Genomic DNA, 23,407 nt, shown 5'->3' with positions numbered 1-23,407 from the left:
CACTTTCCTTACACACAGGGCGACATGATCAAGCCTGTCAAGCTAGGTTACTGTAAAAAAACCCTATGAAGAATTGCAAATGTGTCTTCAATAACTCACCATTGTCCTGGTATTGTGCAAATACCTTTTCCTTCAGCCTTTGTTTAACACTCAGCCACTAGGAATGTTCTTGGCACCTTATGGCATGCATCAATATGTCATCGCTCACTGTGAGGATTCCTAAGAGCACCCACCACTTCACTGATGGTGTCTGGGAACATCTCTGCAGTTGATGACAACGCAAACCTCCAGCTTCTCCACTTTCAGCTCCACTTGTTTGCAAATGTGAAAGGGGATAGTTTCCCTATATCAGTGTCATGGGATTCAGTGTAGGTTTCCAGTGCAGATTTATTTGTTTTCTTTTAGGACACCCAAATCCCTATCATACACTTCACACAAACTGCTGCAAGTTCTCTGCTGCACTGAAGCTAAGCACTATCTCTGAGCCTGGCATTTTAACGTTGACTCTGGCAGAAGTGCCATCCAACATAATACCTAAATTTGTGAACGAAACACACCGTTGCAGAGCTTTAGATGAACACGAAATGTATAAGTAAGATTGTGCCACGTGAAATTGCAGCAGCGCTGAAAGGATCACGACACCAGCCCAAACCATGCGTCCCATCACACCACAGAATGTGTTGCAGTCTTACTTAGTTTTAGGCTGCCTTTCCTCATCCCCCAACCACCTTCCTCACCAGCTGTTGGTATGGAGCTGTGCTCTGGAGGTTTAATGGAGAGGACTGTAGAAAGCACACAGATCATAATGTGTTGAAAAAACTGAAGTGCAGTCGCTCAAAACTTCAAAATGCCGAATACCATGGCTCCTAGTCTTGATTCCATCTCCTGCCTCTTTCTCCCACTTATCTTCTTATCTTGCATTTGCAGATTCTTCTGTATTCCTGCTTTCTCTCTCTCTCTGTCATAGTTTTTGTCTTTCTCTTCCTCTGCCTCTCTCCCTTGTCTCTCCTTGGCTTTGAGTCAAATCTTATGATGATCCGAATGTCCACCATCTGAATTAATTAAGCACTGTATCGGAGTGTGGTGCAATTGCCCTCCTATTCTAGTATTGGAATGTGGTTTGTGATGTTACTGTTCCGATAGGTGAGCATTATTCAGTTTCTGCTCCAGTCCTTATAAACAAATGTGTCTCCATCACAAATCAGTCTGGTGCTGGAGTTTGTCTCAAAGTGTGGAGTTAGGTTTGCAGTGTAGTTTGATTTCTACTCCTGCCCTGATACATTAATGCTGTGTAGTTGCTGTAACTGTGCTAATACTTGAGGACTGTGGGTCACTACTCTTAAAAGAACAGATAGGTATGGTTCAGTCATTAATCCTACTCTGAGACGAATGTGGGTTGGTAGCTACTTATATCCTGATGCATGTGTGGTTCGGTGTCTCTTCCTTTCAATGCCTCATCCTTTCCAGATAAAAGTGTGGTTTGTTTGCTGTTTTTCGTGTGCAATGCGAATGAAGGTCAATTACTTGCCTCAACATGCACTTACCTGTGTGTTGTGGGTAAATTCACGCAACTGCTTTCGTATTTCTGCCCAGCCCTCTTCTCCAGGCTTTCCACTCACCCCGGACCTGAAATGGGATGTAGTACATGAAAACCAGAGTACAGTGCTCTCTACAATGCAAAGTTAACACAGCTGGTAGAGGTTTGGGTAAAAGATGTGGAGTTTCTAGTGTTGTCCTTATAGGCCCTTGTTCTGCCAGGTGTGCTGTGGGGTTGAGGGCTGGGTCCAATAGCTGTGGGGTCCACAGTGATGGAGATAGCTGTGATATCTTCAGTGCTGGAGATTTGCAATGTAATCATTGTCAAAATGGCAGTGCAAGGGGGCTTGATTGTGATGGATCAGAATTCTCCGGTGCTAGAGAATCAAGGGGTGTTTAGAGGGTCGGATGTGAAAGATATGGATAAAAGTACTAGAGGGTTATAGTGTGTTCAGAGGGCCTGGTTTCAAAGGTATGGAACACCAGTGCTAGACCGTCATGGGGGTCTTCAGAGGATGGGGTGAAAGGTATGGAAAACCAGTACCATAGGCCATGGTGTTTTCAAAGGGCTGGGGATGACAGGCATAGAACACTAGAGCTAGAGGGTCACTGTGTTCAAAGACATGGGATGACAGATATAGAACACCAGTGTGAGTGTATCATAGGGTATTCAGAGGGCTGGGGTGATAAGTACAGAGGGCTGGGGTGAAAAGTACAGAGGGCTGGGGTGATACGTATAGAACACCAGGGCTAGTGTGTCATAGGGCTGGGAGTGATAAGTGCAGAACAGGAGTGCTAGTGTGTCATAGGGTATTCAGAGGGCTGGGTGATAAGTATAGAGGGCTGGGGTGATATGTGTAGAACACCAGGGCTAGTGCGTCATAGGGCTGGGGGTGCTAAGTACAGAACACCAGTGCTAGTGTATAGTGGGATGTTGAGAGGGATGAGAGCGATAAGTGTGGCTCTACAATTTTAATGGGGATGATGTGTAATCGCTATAATGTTTCTAGTGCTGGCTGGCCAGACTGTGGTAGTGGTGGAATCACCAATGCAGGGTCCCTAGATTGGATAGATGAGACATTTTGAGAGGCTCAAGGCGGAGAGTAAATACTGTGAGATTCCGAGTGCTGAAAGGCCGGGTGTGGCAAGTGTGGGATCTCCAACACTGGGGGATAATGGTGGGACAGAATTTGAAACAAATAACTTGTTCAAAGAGGAGGACTATACATCTACCCAGTCTCCTAATTTACTCGTCTACTCTTGATACATTGACCCTGGGTTCCCAAAGTTAGGAATCGTGCAGTTTGATAAATGTTCATGGAAGTAGGTTTCTTATGAGCAGCAAACTTCTCATACAACAGTGTCTCTCTAAATGCGTGAGGATGTTTCTTTAAAGACAGCAATCATCAACATCTTGCACGTGTGTCCATTTATTGACAGTGCATGGTGAAGTTGGAAATGTCAGACTGTAATGTCTCTGATGAGAGAAAACACCTCACTGCTGCTTACTGAATCCAACTGAGTCAAAGAACAGTAGCAGATGTTTACGTTACATGGCATCATCTACGCCACCAGTACAATTAGTGTTCAAGCTTTGCTGGACAAAAGCTAAGATTATGTGGTCAGTTTACGCAGGAGAGTGGCTCTTTTCCTCGAAAGCACAAGAAATACTCACTGTTCTGTGTTGTGCCCCCTGCCTGACTGCTCACTGACTCGGGCCTGTGCAGAAACAAGAAAGAGAAGAACTGAGTCACCATGTTAGTCTCAAACCATTAATCACCAACCCCATCAAATGTCACCCTTCCATCAGTTCCACATCCTGATTCTCCTTCACAATCAATAAATTAATTTTTGTTTGCTTACAGAACAGCTTCCAAAAGTTCTGCTTTTCTCATCTCTTATTCAGCATATATAGGGGGCGATTCACAGAGGGCCTCCACACTGGTGGCAGAGCCCCGCAGTAGTCTCCGCACTCAGGGTGGGATCTCCGCAGTGAGAATTCTAATCGCGTGGCCATGAGTGTGGAGGCCCTTTGTGAATCAAACCCATTGTATTTGGCCCATGTTATCCTCTAAATGCACACCAATGTGTCCATCCCTTGAAAGGAGGTCGTCAAAATACATTCAGTTTAAACTCAGACCCTCAAGTTTCTGGAACATTCGTTTTGTCAATACTGAGCAGCATAAAAATCAGTATGATCCAACTAAGTAGATCTCCCAGGTAAATGTTCACTTGGAAATATAATCTTTCCTAGAGTAGGCCAGATAGAGGGGGCAGTGTTTCTCTAGTGGCTACGATGCAAGGATTTTTTGAGGAGAAATGTATTATGCTAAAAATTCAGTCTAAATGTGTGTGTCAAAGAAAGTTATGTTTGAGGTATGAAAACTAAACGCTGGTGAAATTGCCCCCTTATGGATACTGCTGCCACCTTAATCCCAACCCTCACTAAATATACAGTTTTTCCCTCTAAAAATTTTCCCTTGAGTACATTGTTTCCGGTGGACCATGGATCTACCATCTGCCTTTTCATCTGGTTCTCGGTGTCGATATTCCTGTAAAAGTCCATTATCTTAAATTGTTCTCAAAGATTGTGCTTCAATGATTGGTGTAGTCCTGCTATAGTTCACACAGGGATTTTGTCAGAAATGTGGGTCATTAGTTGCGGAGGATGTCCGTCAGCAACTTCCCTCTACGTGGAACCAAGCCAAGTCCCCCACTGTAGCATTTGACTCTCTCAGGGTAGCGAAACAGGGCAGTCCAAGGCGCACTCGGGTGGTGTGGGCTAGTATCCCAGCTCACTGGTACGCAACAACAACACACAAATCATTGTTCAGGCATTGCTTTTTACAAAAAGGAAAAGTACTTATTGACACACATTACATTACAAATATATACAACAGGGTAGATGGAAAGTGTACCAGTGGTGCACTTTCATAACATTTTATACCTGACCCCTATAAACACAATAACCCCAGGGTTACTGTACACAATTTAAGGGGGTGTCAATACTAATTAAGGCAGGCTTACCTTTTTGTCAGGGTGTCACCCTTTTAGTAAAAACTGAAAAAAAACATTTATAATCCACCAATGTAACACCATTTAAATTAAAGGGGATAGTAAAGGCATTCCATACTATTAATAGCAATATAAAACCTTGCATTGTCAATCAACATTTCCAATAAGGCCTTATATTGAACATTGTGTCCCATAGTCTTATGTCTATTTTTACGCTGCTTCGACTGCAGCTTTAAATCCAGCCAACATAGGTCCCCGAACTCGAGAGCCATAGTACAAAAGTACAGACTCCACCTAAACGCACACTGAAACAACGGTGCCCCTGTCCATTCTTGGGACACCAAAAGAGGTAGGCAGGAACACTTTAAGAGTGTCCCAGAGGTTTCTGAGCCATGTCTTCCTCTTCAGCAGTGAATATTGTATTCGTCGAATCCCCACCAGTTTCCTTTGACCAGCAGCCTTGTGCCATGCCATTTAAAATACAAACCCTGGGTCCCTATGCCCTCTTGGTCACTTAGTGCTGCAGAGGTTAGGAGCCATGGGGCCCCTAGGCCCTCGCGGCCCCTTATGGCTTCACACAGGATTCAGGAAGTTAGCGCAGGAGCTGGCACGGTTCTTCTCTCCTGCCCGCATGGGAACCAATGAACAGTGCGCCTACTCACCCCCAGAGCCCAATAAACACTCCTCCCATTAAAGATAATTAAAATGTACGCTGATGCCTAGGCCCAGGCCCACCAAGGGGTATTTTCAGCCCCGGAAGCAGAGCATTATGTGGGGACCAAACTTGTAATGATTATTTCTCCTGCCCTGTATGGCTGATTCGCATAATTTAGGTCTTGTTTTGCTCCTTGTGGGCAGCTCTAGCCACCTGAAGAATTTTCTTCAGGCTTCCTGGCCTCTAAAGGCTACGGCTGCTTTTGGTTGGGGAGCTTGTCTTTGCAGCTCCATTGCCAGACCTGTCTTCTGCCAGGGCCCTGATCGTCTCTCCTGCTTGGGCCTCTTCCAAAGCCCTTGAATAGCCTCCCTGCCTCACTCTGCAGGTTCCACAGCCTCCCACCTACTTGCAGGGCACCTGTGTGTCAGGAGAGTCAAGTGCCAGTCCGCAGAAGTCCCAAGAAAACCCTACAGGGTCCCACAGCAGATCCATTCTTCCTACTGTTCTTCAGGAGGCCAGCACCACTGGCCCTGGAGACACTCATCTTAGTCAAGGGAGCAAGCAGGAGTCAAAGTCCTTTAGTCTATCTTCTCTGTGAGGTGGGGTGGCTTCTCCTTCCAGCCGGGGGTTGTTTCACCAGTGTCACTTCTATTTCCAGCGAGTTCTCAAGTGTATCTCCCTTGTGCAGGTGGTTTTAAGAGGAGGTGGAGCTTTCTGAAGATAGGCAATGTTTCCCAACCCTAGGCACCCTTCCCTCTGTTTGATTCCAGATGTCTTGCCTTCTTCCTTTGCTACAGTGGACTTGTCCAGTCCAGGGGCAGTGTGAAGAGGTAATGGTAATGAGGGCATGCAGATTTCCTCCCCACTCCTTTCTTTCCCCAGAACTGGGCCAAGTCCTGTTAACAGCTCTATTGTGTAGGGATGCGATTGATCCTCCTGCTGGCCCATAATTAACTTGGCCCAATAGGTCTGATTATTAGGGAGCTAGGAAATAAGGATCATTCTCAAAGTGTTATAAGGAGTACAGGTATCAATCAATCAATCAATCATTACATTTATAAAGCGCGCTACATACCCGTGAGGGTCTCAAGGTGTTGGGGGGGACTAAGGGAGGGGGGGGGGCGCTACTGGTCGAAGAGCCATGTCTTGAGGAGTCTTCTGAAGGCCAGCATGTCCCGAGTCTGTCGTAGGTTGGTTGGGAGAGTGTTCCAGGTCTTGGCGGCAAGGTAGGAGAAGGATCTTCCGCCGGCTGTGGTTTTCCGGATCCGGGGGACAGTGGTGAGGGCGAGGTTGGCTGAGCGGAGGCTTCGGTGGGTGTGTGGAATCTGAGTCGGTTGTTGAGGTATGTGGGTCCGGTGTTGTGTAGTGCTTTGTGTGCGTGGATGAGGAGTTTGAAGGTGATCCAGAGATGGCCTCTCAGGTGGGGTGTGATGTGGCTGCGGCTAGGGACGTCGAGGATCATTCGAGCCGAGGAGTTCTGGATTTGTTGTAGTCATCTCAGGAGCTTGTTTGTAGTTCCTGAGTAGAGGGCGTTCCAGTAGTCTAGTTTGCTGGTGATGAGGGCCTGGGTGACGGTTTTTCCAGTGTCGGTGGGGATCCATTTGAAGATTCTGCGGAGCATTTAGAGGGTGTTGAAGCAGGACGCGGAGACGGCGTTGACTTGCCTGGTCATGGAGAGGGTGGAGTCGAGGATGACCCCCAGGTTGCGTGCATGGTCTGTGGGTTCCGGGGCTGCGCCTAGACATGTGGGCCACCAGGAGTCCTCCCAGGCTGATGGGGTGGGTCCGAGGATGAGGACCTCCGTCTTGTCTGAGTTCAGCTTCAGTCTGCTGTCCTTCATCCAGTCGGCTACGGCCTTCATTCCTCTGTGGAGGTTGACTTTGGCAGTGTGGGGGTCTTCGGTGAGGGATATGATCAGTTGGGTGTCGTCGGCGTAGGAGATGATGTTGAGGTTATGTTGTCGTGCGACGTCGGCGAGTGGTGCCATATAGATATTGAACAGCGTCGGGCTGAGGGAGGATCCCTGTGGGACGCCGCAGATGATCTCGGTGGATTTTGAGCGGAAGGGTGGGAGACGGACACCAATGACACTGGATCTGCACTCATATTTAACCTCAGATTCAAACCTGACCAGTATCTCTGGGCCTAAGTGCAGTGAAACTGTGCAGAGGAGCACATTTTTCCAATAAGGTATAGTGTGGTGAGAACACAGCCTTTCAATAAGCACTACAGATTTACACTATGAATACCCAGATTTTAAGGCCTACACCACATCAGCACCAATCCCTAAAGGGTGCCTTTTGCGACAGATACCGAATTGACCTAGAGAGTGGTTTCACACTCTTAGTCCACACGCGTGTTCACGTGTGTGGTCATGTGTTCCTGTGTAGACTGCCCAAAGCCATTTATTTTAGCTGCATAGCAGCTGCCTTATCTTAAACGCCGGGCACTGGCTGTTAGCCCTTGGAGTCTATTTCCACAGTATTTACCGTTTGTAAGACTCAGTTGGTGAGACTCACTTACCATAAAAGTCTAGTCAAAATGTAAAAAATCTAGGGCAGTTAAATGGACAGAACCCATTTTCTACACATTTAATAACAAGAATGGCACTATGTGGATCATAGTTCAAGGCATAGTTCAACATTCTTTTTTCACATCTCTATATTCAAAGCTTTTGAGTTACTCGAAGTGCAGCGTCTGTATTTATAAGTCTTGCTGTACCTAAATGCGAAAGTTGGTGTTATGGGTGCTGACCAGCACCAGACACAGCAAAAAAAGCAGAAGTGTCAGTTCAACCCCCTTTTAGTAAGACTGTATTCGAAGATGGCTAACAAACAGAGACTCAGTTTTAAGTTAATGAACATCATCATTTCAGTATGTCCTTTTCCAAAACTATACCTTCTTTTCAGGTAAATCCTATTCTAGATTCTGCCCTTTCCTGTCAGGTGGTTCCTGTTCTGAGACTAATCCAAAACTGTCTAGTGGTTCTTATACTACCAGTATACATAGGGTATTTTAATGGTGTACCATTACCAACTCCAATGGCTAGCTCCTGCTTTTGAATTCTTTGCTTCTGTTCCAGTCCTGCCAGCTGGCCTGCAACAGATTTTTCTCAGTGTTATATGGTACTGTCTTTCTCTCATGAACGCAGTGGTCAGTCCTTTGCCTGTTTGCCTTGAAATATAGGATCCTGGTGGCCAAATGAAAGAAAAAGACCAAATAAATTTCTACCAACTCTGCCATCCACTGATAGGCATTTACTAGTGGTTTCAATTTCCATAGGTTCTTCAGGCAAAGTGGCAGGGAAGTAAGGGTTTTTGGCTATGTGGTCATTGTGGAAAAAGATGGTCGGAAGCTGAACTTTATATGCATGTTTTGTGTTCCTTTCTATTCTTATTTTATTAATTATGTACTCAAGTTGCAGGATGAAGACAGTCAGCTCAGTCAAGAGACAGGGAAGGCCACAAATGCTAGTTCATCATTGATTTCTTCTTCTAAGAAGTAAGAAGTGTGGTCTCACGTCTTCCGGACTAAATGGTCCCTACAGATATTTGCCTGAACTAGGTGATATATGTAAAGGCATCTAGACGTACTCTCTCAGGTGTTGGGTCTGTTAACTGGCTCACACCAAAACGTCCTGCAGGACTGAGCAGGCAAAATGCCTCTTTTGATGTATGTGACAGTCAAGGCAATAGTGCTTTGTGAATGTATGCACTGACAACCACATACCTGCCTGACAAATATCAAAGCTAGGCATTCCGCATGACAGCGCATGGGTAGCATCCTTAGCTCTGATTGAATGAGCCAATAAGTCTTCTTGATGCTGCTTCTTTCCTAGTGAGTAGCAGATCCTTATACATAGAACAATTAATTGTCAGATGGTCCGCTTTTGGACCACCTTGCCCTTTCTTGCCCCAGTAAACATCAAAAATTGCTGATCATTCACCTGATGTTTCTTGGTGCAATCTATATAAAAACATATGTGCTGGTTCATATGTTAGCAGTACAGATACTTCATCACAATGGCAACGGAGTATCCTAACTGCCAGCGTAATGGTCTGTCTGCCACATTTAAAAGAGTGTGGACCATAGATTGGCAGTGGCGGACACTACTTTGTCTCCGCTGTGACCAACCGTCTATGATGGATTGAGAATTGTCGGAGAATTGCTGTAAGTTTGCCCAATTTGGATGGGTGGAGCTTTTGCCATTTTGTTACTGTCTATTACTGCCAGGAATACCCTGGCAATAAGGGGAATTAAAAACATAAAAATGTCCCTCTCACCATGTGGTCTAACTCCCATGGTGAGAGGAGCACTTTTTTTTTATTTTCAAAAACAAAATCCCACTTTAGGGTTTTACTTTGAAAATGAAAAAAACGTTGTAACTTTACCATTATGCTCTATCATGTTTGACAGAGCCATACATCAAAGTTACAATGCACTCACAGGAACCGCCACCGTGATGGTGGTTCCTGTGAATGCTAGAAAAGTCCATTGGCCCAATGGATATTTCTAAATGTGGTCATTGCAGCCCCGCCAGGGCGATGGAATCATTTCCTCTGTTGCCCTGTTGGAGGACAGCCTGCCCTCAAAAACATAAATCGTGCCCTCTTGCAGTCCAAACAATGGAGTCTTTCTTCCTCCTTAGAGTGATGAGGTGGAGCAAAGAATGCCGAGAGGAAAATACCATGCCTGATATGAAATGAGGTGACCACTTTTGCCAGAAAGGAAGCATCCTCAACACTAGCTTATGTGGGAAGGATGTTGTATAAGGTGGGTTGACAGAAACATCCTACGGCTGACTCACATGCTTAAATGCTGTTAAAGTGATTCAAAATACCATTTTCAAAGATAAAAGTCTTAATGGACAACTGAGCACTGGTTCAAAAAAGGTGCATGTAAAAAAAGTGCAAACTAAATTCAAGTCCCACTGTGGCATCATAAAGGGTTTTGGTGGAAATAAATGTTGCAAACTTTTCAAAAATCTCAGCACAACAGTTGATTTAATTATAGAAGCCTGACCTGGCAACCACTAAAAAGCCAAAAGAGCTAAAAAAAAATAGCCTGTAACAGTGCCCAAAGCAAGTACTTTCTGGGCCTGGGAAAAACAAATAACAAACCTTCAGACACATGGTCTTGCACTGGATCAGTTTGGCAGGTGCCGCAGCAAGCCACACATTTGTCCCAATGACTTGCATACCTCAATTTTGTAGAGGGATACCTCGCTGCCAAGATGACGTCAGTGACCTCAGGAAGAAGGTCAAATGAAGTCAAGTACCACCGCTCAGTCTCCAAGGATAGAGATGTAGATTGCAGAGGTCCTGCTGGTGCAACAGATGATCTTCCCAAAGCGTGTAACTTAATGATTAGACAGATGCTCATGCGCAAGACTTTCAGGTACCACTTTTGCCTGGCCCAATGCGGTTCCACTAGGATGACTTGGGCCCAGTAGTTTCTCATCTCTTTAAGAACTTGGGCAGGAAAGGCAGCGGGAAGGCATACAGGAGTCCCAAGCTCCACTTTGGACAGAATGCATAAAAGAGAGAGGGTCTTCTTGGGACCTCCAATGCGCATGATGTTACTTATTCTCGGCAACAGCAAAAACATTTAGCCAGGTTTATCCCCAGTGATGGAAGATGCCCAACACCACCTCCAGGTGTAACTGCCATTTGTGGTCTGCTAAGGATTGGCAGCTCCGTTTGTCCGCCCTGATGTTTAGAGATTCACTCAAGGGGGTTCACCACCTGAGAAATGTTCTGGTGGTCCTGCCACTTCTAGAGGCCTAGAGCCTCCTGGCACATGATCCACCCACCGTCCTTGTTAAGTGCCACATGGCGGTGGGTTTGTCCATGAGCACCTGCGCCAGACTTTCTCTGGTGGTGGGCAGGAAAGCTTTCAACGGCAAGCAAATCACAAGCCTCCAACAAACTAATGTGGTGTAGAGCTTCTGTCAGGTTTCCAGACGCTTTTTTATCTCCACCTGTCTCAGATGGCCTTTCTAACCCAGAATAAATGCATCCATCATCACTGCCAAATCTGGGTGGGTTAAGGAGAAAGATCAGCCACTAAACCAATCACAGTCCATATGTCACCACTGCAGATATTTTGTAGTCTCCTCCAAAATCTGAATACAATCTGACAGATTTCACTGATGCTGTGCCCACTGGGAATTCAGGACCCACTGCAGTGCCCACAAATGCCATTGGGCATGTTGCACCAGCAGGATGCAGAAGGCCAACAATTCCAGCAGACTCAGAGTCATCTGCATTGAGATCCAGGACAGAGGCTAAAACATTAGAGTCATATCCCAAAATGTCCTGGACTCTGCTGTGGGGAAAAGGCATGAAACCATCCTGTATCCAGGATGGCTATGATGTAAGGGAGCATCTCTGAAAAAAAATCAGGTGTAGCTTTGGCATGTGGATAGTAAACTCCACTGATAGGAGGAGGCTTGCCGTCATCTGGAGGTATTTGATGACTACTTGGGATAAACCCACCTTCAACAGACAGTTGTCAAGGTAGGGAAAGACTGGAACCCTGAACCCCAAAGGTGTGCTGCGTACGCAGCCTACACCCGAGGGGCAAAAGTGAGGGGAAAGAGGAGAATGTGTGAACTGAAAATGCTCCTAGCCCACTGTGAATCGCAGGGAGTGCCTTTGAGCTTGCAGGATGAGGAATATATGAATAAGCAACCTACAAATCCAACGCTACCATCCAGTCTCCGGGGTTTAGGGCAGACAGGACCTGAGCTACTGTGAACATCTTGAATTTGTCCTTTTGCAAAAAGGCGTTGAGAGGGCAGAGTTCTAAAATAGGATAAAGGCCTCTTTCCATCATCGGCACTAGGGAGTAGTGGGATTATCAACTATTGCCTACTTCCACTGCAGGAACCCTCTGCATAGAACTGCAATTGCTGCTAGAAGATGCATATTTGGTTCTCCATCAGCCGCCCTAATGGTGGTATTGTTTGGCGATGTAAAGTTTCGCCATGTGGCCCCCGTTGGCCTTTGGGTTCATCTGGGCATAGTCACTGCGGATTCTACAGTTATGTTCCAATCCCAGATACCACAGGGATACCTGATAGGGATTGGACACAGAAATCCATTTGCAAAAGTCCCTACAAGGATTAAACCCTTTTGTTTTGGGAGATGACATCCCTTACACACTGATTTGGAATATGGAAAAAGACTCATCAAAAGACAAAGGATAAGCTCCGGATCTATAGCTGAAGTTCATAGTTAAAGACATACATTCATTTTGCTGACTCGTTGACTATTGTTTGCTTTCTCTTCATTTAGTACACAGACTTTCCAACTGGACCATAAAGTGCTCTTTTTTAAAAATGTTATCCTTGTATGTCCTCTAGCTGGTCTTGCAATTTTTTAGAGAAAGCAATCCTTGGATGCATGATACGGCCAGGCCCACTTTTGTCCACAGAAGTCTCTTTGAGGTGTGAGCACTAGAGGAATGTGCTAATGAGGACCCATAGGATATTACACTGGAATTATTGGTGGGATTCATTTATGGTTAGCCATTCTTCTTAATGTGCTTGTATCCTGGCGTATCTACAGGATTCACAAAATAAGTGTATTCCAGTGGTATTTTTAACTGCACTTTCCCAATCATTCAGGCCTGTGGGCACTCCTTAATCCAGAATGCTCCAAATAGCTGTCAATCCACCAATATCAAATTGTTTTTTTTCTTACGAGACAACATTGATATCTTAATAAAATGCAGAATGTGGTTTTCAGATCACTTGTGAGCTGGGTTCTTAACTGCGTTCAATGTAATTCCAGGTATACTTGGAGCATTGTCTACTCTGCTTTGTCTGCGCATTGGCTCAATAAGTTGTGCAGAAGAAAAAGAGCCATAATATGTAAGAAGGGAATTTTATTTTGTGGCAGACTGAATTGAGGGCACAGTTCTATAGGTGACCCTCTGCATCTTGCTGTGGCAGAAGTGTTAGAACCAATCCCTTAAAGGACAGTGAGAAATGGTACATGTTGTACAAACCTACCTTCTCTTTCAGTTCCTGGATCTGGGTCTCCAGCCGAGCCTTGTCCTCCCGCAGGTTATTAAGCTCTTGGGTGGTGCTCGACAGCAGCTCTGCATCGCTGATGGAGAAGTGGTGTTCTGGTGGGCCAGGATCCATCTCATTGGTCCCCTGGGCGAGGATCTGCTCACGCTGCATTCTGTATTGGAGCAAACCATTTGTGTTACATCAAGCGACTCGCCTACAGCTGTCACAAGAGGGACTACTCTAGAGCAGTGCCGACAACCATAGGCTGTACGTACTTTTCTGCTCCTGATACTTGGCAATCACTTTTATGTGATGTGCAGCTGCGATTAGCTCTTTATAATCAACAAAACAAATCCAACTGCCTGAAAGCTATTTCTTTAATATATCAGAAAATCTCGACCATCTAGTAGGGATAAATTACTCCTGATCCTTAAGGAGCTAAAAAGAGTGTGCAGTTAAGGACGCCTGCCATAAGAATTATTAAATGCAAAACATATATGATCAATCTATTAACATATTCATCGTACAAAAAAATCAATGTACATCAATGAACATCGGCAATCAATAGACATTCATACAAAGAAAAAAAAATATTAAGTACCCCTATGTGTCAAAAACATTCATCGTTGTAGTAGTAAACACTTTGCCCCACATTGTCATCCATTCATTCAGACCGAGCATTCATACTCAAACACATGAACAAGACATAACAAACAATTGACCAACTACAGAACACAAACTAATTATCATAAATACACAACAAGCCTACATAATGTTTTCCCACACTAGTTCCTATAGTTTAATGTGTTGATATCAACAATAGCTGTTGCTCTTTCTTTTAAACTTTTATAAAAAATGTTAAAACAGGTTTGTAATCCAGTCTTGTTCATACAATGCACAAGTGGTCCACTAATCCACTTATTACGATGGCTAATCCACTTATTACGATAGCGATGTGGAGATGTGATCCTGCGCTTTGAGGACCGTTTGATTTTTCCCTTCACTAATTTCCCTTCACTGATATGCAATGAGCAGAATTTTGGCTGTCTACCCATTACCTCCTCGTCCGTCTTCCCGTCCCATTCCATATCAGTGAACAGCTGGTCTGCTCCCCAGGAACCTTATACCTAGCAGAGTTTTTAGCACTTCCCCCAATATGGCTCCACCTATCAGGTGAGAATATAGGGGGAAGTGCGTCACACAACACCCTGAGAATACCAAAGAAACCCAGAAACAAAAACAATCATCATAAAGAAACCCCAGGGAGGTAGGGAAGAGGTCAGGAATGGGACGGGAAGACCAGGACTCGGAGTAATGAAGATTACCGGTGAGTAACCGGGCATTCGCTTCCACTCATAAGTATGTCTCTCTTCACCAGGATTTCCGTACCCTGTCACGTGACTGTCCTCTTACCGGTAAGCGATGAGCAAGCTTTCATGTCTCTTCAGCACATTCTGTGCACGTTTTTTGTATCCTCGCGCCGCAGCAGCCAGCTGCTCCTCTCGCGACTTGTGTGACGCACGAATGTCCTTAAGCATGTTGTTCACAAACTGCTTCATGTGTGCCTGATCGGGAGGCCCTTTCCCTGCAGCATGAGCAGCACTGGATGTGCCATCCACATACTCCTGGAGAAGGAGCGAAAGGGAGAAAGAAAGGTGTGAATAGGACTCTACTATGCCACTGCTTAATTTGTCAAATAAGTGCTGGCAGGGGTGCAACTAGACCCAAATTGTTTGGGGGGCTAACACTTCAAATGCTTGAGGCGGACCCAAATTCACTGTCAGACAAAACATTTCTTGTGGGTCATCCTGTCATTGTAGTAGCATAAAGCATGGGGGTAATTCTTTTGCCGATATATGACAGCTCAATGTAAAGCACGCTGGGCCTCCAACATTAATGTATTCATGATAGTATTTAACAACTTTTACAGGAAGTTTAGGACTCTCCTTCGAGGAATTCTAGAGGAAAAAATGGTAAACGTTGTATTTAGTTGTACTTGCTGTAAATAGAGTGCAACGTGTTTACCTACTATCACATGACATTTATCATCATAATTCTAGTTTTGTCAACAATTAGTGGCATATAATGCACTGTAAAACAACTTAGATCAATTGCACTGGCCTCGACCCACTAGCACTTCAAAATACTTTTAGACAATTTTGGGGTTTCTTCATTCTCCCACCTCCTAAAGTGCTTCAAAATGGTGGCAATTAGTGCGGTTTAAACACATTTCTATAGTTATTGTTCTGCTGAATTAAATGAATGATTAAAAATAATATGTAAAGTGGACTGCCACCCTAATCAAGCGGTCTGGCCCTGAGCGATAACTAAAGAAGAGGCGGAGACTGCACTCACGTTGAATAGGCCCATTTACATTTCACTGGAGTCACTGGAGCTTGGGAGCCAGAGAGTTCCAGTGCTTTGATGCCAGAAAGGAGACGCATCCGCGTCCAATAAGTACCTGCCTAATGTTAGGAAGATGCAGGCATTTGGCTACTGCAAGGCATTGGATTCTGGATAAGATTATCAAGAAAAGAGTGATACAATGGTGAAGAAGCAGAGGACGTATTCTATGGAGAGCGCCAACATCTAGGCACTACACTTTGAACTTACATCGTTTCACATTCAAAAGTCAATAGACAGTAGAACAGTGAGAAGAGATGGTCAGAGGTTTCGGACATAACTAAAATTGGGGGAAGGGGACGGTTCATGACCTCTCAGATAGAAAAAAGGTAAGCCACACGAGGGCAGTACCTTCAACGTTACATTTTTCCAAATGATTGATATTTCAATAAACATGTTTGTAAAGGTTTTTAAAAATCACGTTATTACAGTGCACATGAATATCACCCTAAAGCACATACATTGTTAATTTAAAATTTAGTCTTCATGTGACACAGTCTATCCTTTTATAAGTGCAGACAATAGATGTATACCTCAATAAACAATACAAACAAACTGTTTTGGGGATAGCTTTAAATTGTTTTTAGAGGGTGATCACAACTACGCAATACCATAGGATACTGATTTGGACCCCGAATAAACTGGGTTTCTCACTGGTGGTAAGTCTACTAAACTAAACGTTGTTTCTGCTCTTCTGGCGAAGGGTGTGTCTCCATCCCTTGATTGCCTTCTGCTTCTTTTATACAGTCTATATTTAATTGTTAAACACACACCAGTACAGTGAGGTATGCAGTTAGGAGGATATGTCATTCAGGGTGGTCTATAATCAGAAAGCCACTCAATCTCAAATATTATTGGTTCTTTTATGTGGTCCATGTATGTGTATAACTGAGTTTCTCATTGATGCGTGGTCTTCGTCCCACCCTCTCAAGCCTCTTTTACCCTACATTCCTTTACCCCTTTATCTCACAGGTGCTCTTCTTCCGTGCTTTCTGTCTTTGTCACTGCTTTCATCCCTCTCTTCCTCCTTATATTCAATTTTTGTGTTTCTAGCGCCCGTGCTGTGGATCAAAATCTTATGAGGAAAAATAAGTACAGTTCCCCATAAATGAGTGCCGGTGTCCCACATCCAAATACCGACTCAAATCAAGCACTGAGTAAGTCAGACTGTAACTGAGTAGTGAAGCGTTAGAAAATGACAGTCCCTCCGTTTCCTGGCCTCTCTCCACATCAATAATGTCTATTTCCCATGGTTTGACTCAACATCAGAGATAAAATGGCTCAGCAGTTAAAACAGTTTCTCAAAAAGTGTGTGAGACCTTTTCTCTGGGCATTACACACGAAGGCCTTAATTAAATATTTGTGACTTGTTATTTGGTCTAATATTTATCACACTTGATAAAATCCAACACTGCAGATGTCAAATTTTATTGGGTGTGATAAATAGAACTTAATATGTGATGATCCCCAATAATAGAGAATAACTTGTGGATTTTGGTGCTCACTGCACAAGAATATGCATGTCCCAGTCCTTACCAAATACTTTTGCCCTGCTAAATTCTGACAAGCTTAGTAACAAAGTATCCAAACTCCATCAAATTCTCACTGCATTACTGGGTGGGATAAACTTTGTCACACTAATCTCTATGTAACACCGTGATAAAAATTAAAATTCTCTAGACCACTCGAAATGCGGGTCTATGTTTGAATCATTAATGGGAAGACAAACTAAGGTCCTCATAACCAGTGACCCACGGATTGGCCGACATTTATCAGACCCGATAAAATCAGACTCTGTTCAGTCAGAATAAATCAGTTCTGTTAAATGCCTTCCAATTCTGAGTATGTCGCCAAGAATGGGGGCTAACATGCAGATTTTGATGCATAAACCCCCAAAATCTGCAGTTCATCCTAATTAATTAGGCATTACCCCCTACCCACCGATTAATTTCTGCAGGTTTGACCTGACAAAATGTAGCTGTGGAAAACTGTGAGAGTGTGGTCTTAGCCGTCAAACTCCTAAGTGCGATAAGTGGGGTTACAGGAGTCACCACACATACCACAATTAAATGTGCCACAAACAATTAGAGCCTATGTGATCATTTATCAATCGATAACTAGAATAATATATTGGTTCATTCTATCAAAATATACATTTAGAACTAACATTAATGTAACAAAAATCAACCAAAGACTCATCTGAATTCTCCCCTCAAGGTATGCTTGCAGTCACTGCAAATTCTAGAAATATGGCACCAAGGTGTCTTTTCTCAGACCCTTTTGATGTATTTGTTTTACTTTTTAAATCAATCTTTTGTCTTTCAGTGATTTGTTTCATATTTATGGCAGGATCTCAAGGTAAGCATATAATGGTGACGGATTTCAATTAACACAGATGTAGACAGCACCATCTTTGACCTGCCAGTAATGAAGACTGGGGGAAGTACCTTAGCTTGGAACTGGAGGTTGTTATTGATTGAGAAATAAATGGTCTAGAGAAAGCAGAAAAGCAAAGGTAAATGGGGGAAATGGTGATTTGTGCTTGCCTGCTTCCTTTGAGGGAGTGTCTTTTCATACCGAAACAGAAACATTCTGCGTTACATGCTACTTTGAATAAACATTTAGATCTATTTGATATATAACATGCCTTCTGCGTGTCATTTATAATATCTTTTTTTATCACCTGAATTTGATACTTCCATTCTCTGTTACTTATTAAGGCCCTCATTACGAGCTGGCCACGATTAGACACAATAATGGTCTCACCTGCTAAAAACTGACAACATGTTAAGTATTTACCAGGTGCAATATGTATTACCTATTTCAGATTTTTGCGGAATAACTTGTGCATTTTGGTGCTTAATGAACTAAAATCTGCATGTTACGGTGTTTACTTGGCATTTTTGCCTCAATGAAGGTTTGACCTGCTTATATGGATCACAAAACTCATTTTCTTAAACGTGCAGTATCAGGAGTTACTGCACATTTGCCAAGATGGAAATAGGGCCTTAGTATTGTGTATTCCATTTTAAGTCATACATTCCACAAACTTTTGGACATTTATTAGGTTATATTTACAATTGTTTATAAGATTATTTTTATGCTTTTTCTTCAGTTTCAGTTTATATCTTTTGATTTAGTGCGTGAATTGAACCTTGTTTCTGTGTTCTTTTATAGCTAAAATTGTTGCAATCAAAAAAAGGTTTCAGTTAATGACCTTCTCCCTCCTAAAGAGATTCACATACAAACAGAGACAGTCAAGGCGGCTTCTGCAACCTTTAAGCATCAAGGGGCATATGTATGAAACGGATTTTTAGTCGTAAACGCTGCGAATCGCAAAAAAGCAGCGTTTGTGACAAAAAATTCGCAAAAGGTGATGTATAAGGAAAATCGCATTGCAAAATTAAGATATCGCAAAATTTGCGATTCCTTAATTTTGCATAAGCATTTAAGGAATCGCAAATTGCGATTCCTTAAATGCTATGTATCAAGCACCCAAGTTGTGCGATGTCTCCTTAAGAAATCGCAAATACCACCAACTTCAAGTTGGTGGTAATTTGCGATTTCTTTCAATAATGCACTTCTTGGCCTTTTATTAAAGTGCCATGTGGCGCACATACATGCCCTTAGGGCATGTATGTGTGCCATATGCGCACACATGCTCAATTCAGGGGTGCTTCAGGGTGTCCTTATGACACCCTTGAAATTATTCTCAATTTGTGATTCTCAAATTGCGAATCACAAATTGAGAATGACTTCCTATTCATTCCTATGGGCCTCCGGGCCCGTAGGAATGAATGGGAAGGTATTCCTTAATTGCGATTTCGCAATTTGTTAATCTCAATTAAGGAATACTAAGAAATCGCTAGATATTTGCGATTTTTTCAATACATCCCGTTTTGCAATTCTCAAATAGCGATTCTCAAAAAATCGCTATTTGTGAATCGCAAACACGGATTTTGATACATATGCCCCCAAGTCTCTATGGATGTCATCTGGAAGACTGCTATAATGTCCTTTCCACAAAAAATAAGTATTGAGCAGGAGTCAAGCCTATATGAAGAATTTGTTTGGTTAGGCCTTTTTTTCTGGTCACCGCCCTGCATGCCAAATGCTGTTTTAGAGTCACTGTAATTTTTCCAAGGGTATGACGCAAGGGTTACTGGACATACCATTAAATAGAAGGTGTTCTTAATAGTGACTCTTAGGCAGCAGAAACAAAGTGCACATGAGGCCAGCAGCATTTGTTTGTGACCAGTTAAAAACAATAGCTACAGTGTGCAATATAGCCATTAAGAACAAGTTGCTTACCTTCAGTAACGCTTTTTTAGGTGGATGTGGTATCTACCTGTGTTGTTGTATTTCTATCTAGGACCCTAATTCGATATTCCAGATTCATGCCCTTATGTGGTTATAGTAAATAGTATCCTTATAAAGGCATAAGAATCATATCCATATTTAGTAATAGCCCATGCAGTCCAAAGCACGGCAAGGCTACTCCCATAGACTCCTAGAAAGCACAACGCGTTCTTTAAACAAACCAAGCCTCCAGCAGCCCGGGAATTTCCCCTGCTTTTGTTTTGATTTGCACAAGAACTCCTGGAGTCCAGAAAGAACTGTTAGTTCTTAGTGACGTCTTATGTCCAACCTTACGTCAAACCCGGCATCTTTCAGGTATAAATATACCAACGTTGCCTTAAGCAAACACACGGTGGTTGGGAGCAGAGCGACGTTCTACTTGTCCGAGAGCCCAGCTGTTGCCAGAGCCGAAGGAAAACGCCCCTCCCTTTGATGCACTGAGAGAGACGCTGTCTTTTTCTCCGGCTGAGAAAATCCAGCTCCGGTGTTCCCAAGTCACCCTCGCGGGTTGCTGGGAGTTCGAGTCCTGAGAAACGAGATACAAGACCTCCTTCATTCTATAACCAAGGTACGGAGCTGAATAAAACCCTAGAGAGAATTCTTGATTCCGATACTTGGCAAAAACCTAACTTAACTTAAAACTGCAACGTACTTACTACTTCCCACGTATTAGGCTTAGGTCAGGTACACCGGGGTAGGCGTATCTTAGAAGCAGCAGTTGAGTTTGTTAGTCAATGTTTTTATGTATATTTTATCCATTTTAAAGTATCATATGGCTAAGAAACCATATCAATGCTTTTACAGTATTATTTCATAAAAGTACTTTTACTGTACGCACTTTACTTTATAATAAGTATTGCAATGGTGGCAATTCATTTCTCTTGCATGAGAAAGAAGACTGCTCAATAAAATAACACCTTTTATTGAAAATGCCTGTCTCGCTATTTCTCTGCACTCCAGTGAAATTAAGCATGCACGATTGACTGAGTGAAATAGATGTCTATTGTTTTCACACGACTCTAGAGATACACTCTTTATTCTGAGGGAGCAAAGTTGTCATGTTTATGCGGTTGTCAGAAACTAATCCCTTCTTGTCTAAATCAGGACGGTTAACCCTTTCCTGAACATTCAAGAAGGTTTCTAGTGACCTCTGAGCTAGCTGGCAAAACAAATTAAGTCTAACATAGTCAGTAGAGACCTAGATGACCTCAGTCCTACGTCTACACTGCTGTTTATGTTTTTCCAATGCGCAGAGCCCATTGGGAATATAGGAACTACACTATATGGCGTCCAACGTTTGGTAAGGCGATAATCTAACGCAAGACACTAGAGTAACTCAGTCGTGCTTTTCACACAGACCCCTTTCTCCCGTAAAAACTCCAATAGACATCTGGAGTGGGTGAAAGGTTAATATCCACCGGAACTTAGTAGGATGAGAATCCTATGTATTAGTTTTTGGTATAGTCAACGTTGAAGGATACAGTGTCCCAAAATATTGTGCACCTAATCTTTGTTTCCTTGAAACTTAATCTGCAACAAAAAACTTTCTTTCAGTAAAATGGGGGAAAATGAAGAAGACAGAGATAGAGAAGCATTAGCAACTCAACTCTTAGCGGATGACACAACCATCAAATAAAATGACCCGGGTGCAATAATCATCCCGGTCAATATAAGAAGAACTATAACTCTTAAACTTATAGAAAATGGACTATCACCAAGAGGTGGTACGGTCATATTCGTGATAGAGGCACATGAGTATCGGCAGACAGAGGTATTCTATTCATGGATACATATTCCAGCAGCACACGCTGTGACAAAAGATTTCCACTATTACAAAATAGAGGAACCTCCGGATGTATACAATCCTTTCGAGGACGTTGAAATCCCACTAACATACCAAGAGCACCTGCTCTGGTTTAAAGGCGCCCTAAAACATCAAAATCACATCACCAGGCACGGTCCACTATGTAGACCAGGAGCCACGTGGCCGGTTGTAGCCAGCTACACACCACACCCAGACATTGATAAAATGTAGGACCGGGAACTTTTAGCACAGCTAAAACTATTAATTAAAATACATAGACAATTGGTCCAATATGTCATGCAGACTTCAACAGTCCAATCAGCAATTCACATCCCACAGCTGACCTCTCATCAGGGGAATACAAACAAAATTACACCACAGAACATACAATCATGTCTTGGTAAAACACCCATAAAACGGGAACAAATTCCATTCTGGTTAGCTCAGAAAATAACTCAAATAGAGGCAGTATTTCCTAATACTGCACCTCATGAAAAACACAGAATTCTGACTATCTGCCTCCCAATGGGGGTCGCACCACATGTGGAGGACTGTGACACTTGGGGCACGGTCTTTGCTTCCATCTACACAAAAACACATGGTGTTCCGTCTATGGCGGTTATACCAGATGTACTAAGACAAATTCAAAACAAATACGGTCCAGAACCTTCTTTAACTCTGGGTATGAAATTACTAAAAGACTTTAAGCAGGTCTCGGCTATATTATTGGCCAATATAAGAGGAGAAGCAGCATGTGTGGCAATCCGCCAGAAATTGAAGGAGACAGATATAACAGACCAACCGTTTGAACTTGCCAGAATCATAGAAAAATCCTATGAAGAACTAGGAAGAGATAGTTTGGCTGGGAAACCAATAAAACCCCAACTAACTGAAAATCCTGAAAAAACATTTATTAAAAATAATCTAAATACTCCAAAAAATAGTTGGGATGGTAATAAACAATCCACTCCCAAGGAAAAACGATTCCAGTCCAGAGGAAGGTCTCCTCAACGGAGAGAAAGATCTCCTGGCCGAGGAGGCAAGTCTCCCCAAAGGGAACCCTCTGAAAAAAGATATAATCTTAGAGATAGGGATACATTGAGAAAACCTGATAGATATCAAGACATTGATACACGTCCCTCTCGATCTTTTCAGACTTCCGCACAGAAATCGGAAAGAAGAGGACGGTCAGAACACAAGGAAGAGCACGTCAAGTCCAAAGACAAAGAACCTGCTCATCAAAGTAAAAAATCACAATTTCCCAGAAAGAAGGTAGCAAATATTAAAATTAAACAGGCCGAGGATTCTGAGGACACAACTGAAAAACGGAGAGTGGGCCCAGACAATGCTAGACAGCGCAGCAGAAGTGACCATAGCTCGCAAGATCCTGATGAATCTTCTGGAGACAGTGGACACAAATGAATACATTCAGGTGGAAACTGCAGACACACGAGTTAGAGTGCCCCATAAACTATATGTAATAACTTTACGTATAGAGGGGGATAAAACTAGGAAAATAAAAGGTCTCTTTTGGGAGAATCTTTCTAAAGGCTATGACATCCTGTTTGCTGAAAAAGACTGGCCACCAGAGTTTGTCAGGGAGTGCCCTCATGGC

The 23,407-nt window shown here is 43.2% G+C and overlaps 1 protein-coding gene across 1 annotated transcript in view; it reads right to left on the bottom strand.

The window, feature by feature from the left end:
- Positions 1 to 23,407, bottom strand: part of CCDC78 (coiled-coil domain containing 78) — a 379,499-nt gene that overhangs the window by 14,161 nt on the left and 341,931 nt on the right. Inside the window, exons 16-19 of the mRNA XM_086941249.1 lie at positions 14,640 to 14,851; positions 13,224 to 13,398; positions 3,212 to 3,255; positions 1,545 to 1,626 (exon numbers count right to left, since the gene is read on the bottom strand). Of these exons, the coding sequence (XP_086797375.1) occupies positions 1,545 to 1,626; positions 3,212 to 3,255; positions 13,224 to 13,398; positions 14,640 to 14,851 (513 nt within the window). The remainder of the gene's footprint in view (positions 1 to 1,544; positions 1,627 to 3,211; positions 3,256 to 13,223; positions 13,399 to 14,639; positions 14,852 to 23,407) is intronic.

The sequence above is a fragment of the Lissotriton vulgaris genome, chromosome 10, assembly GCF_964263255.1.
Source record: "Lissotriton vulgaris chromosome 10, aLisVul1.2, whole genome shotgun sequence".
NCBI classification, from domain to species: Eukaryota; Metazoa; Chordata; class Amphibia; order Caudata; family Salamandridae; genus Lissotriton; species Lissotriton vulgaris.
Note: the sequence above shows the minus strand (reverse complement) of the source record. Positions and strands in the feature narration are given on the sequence as shown.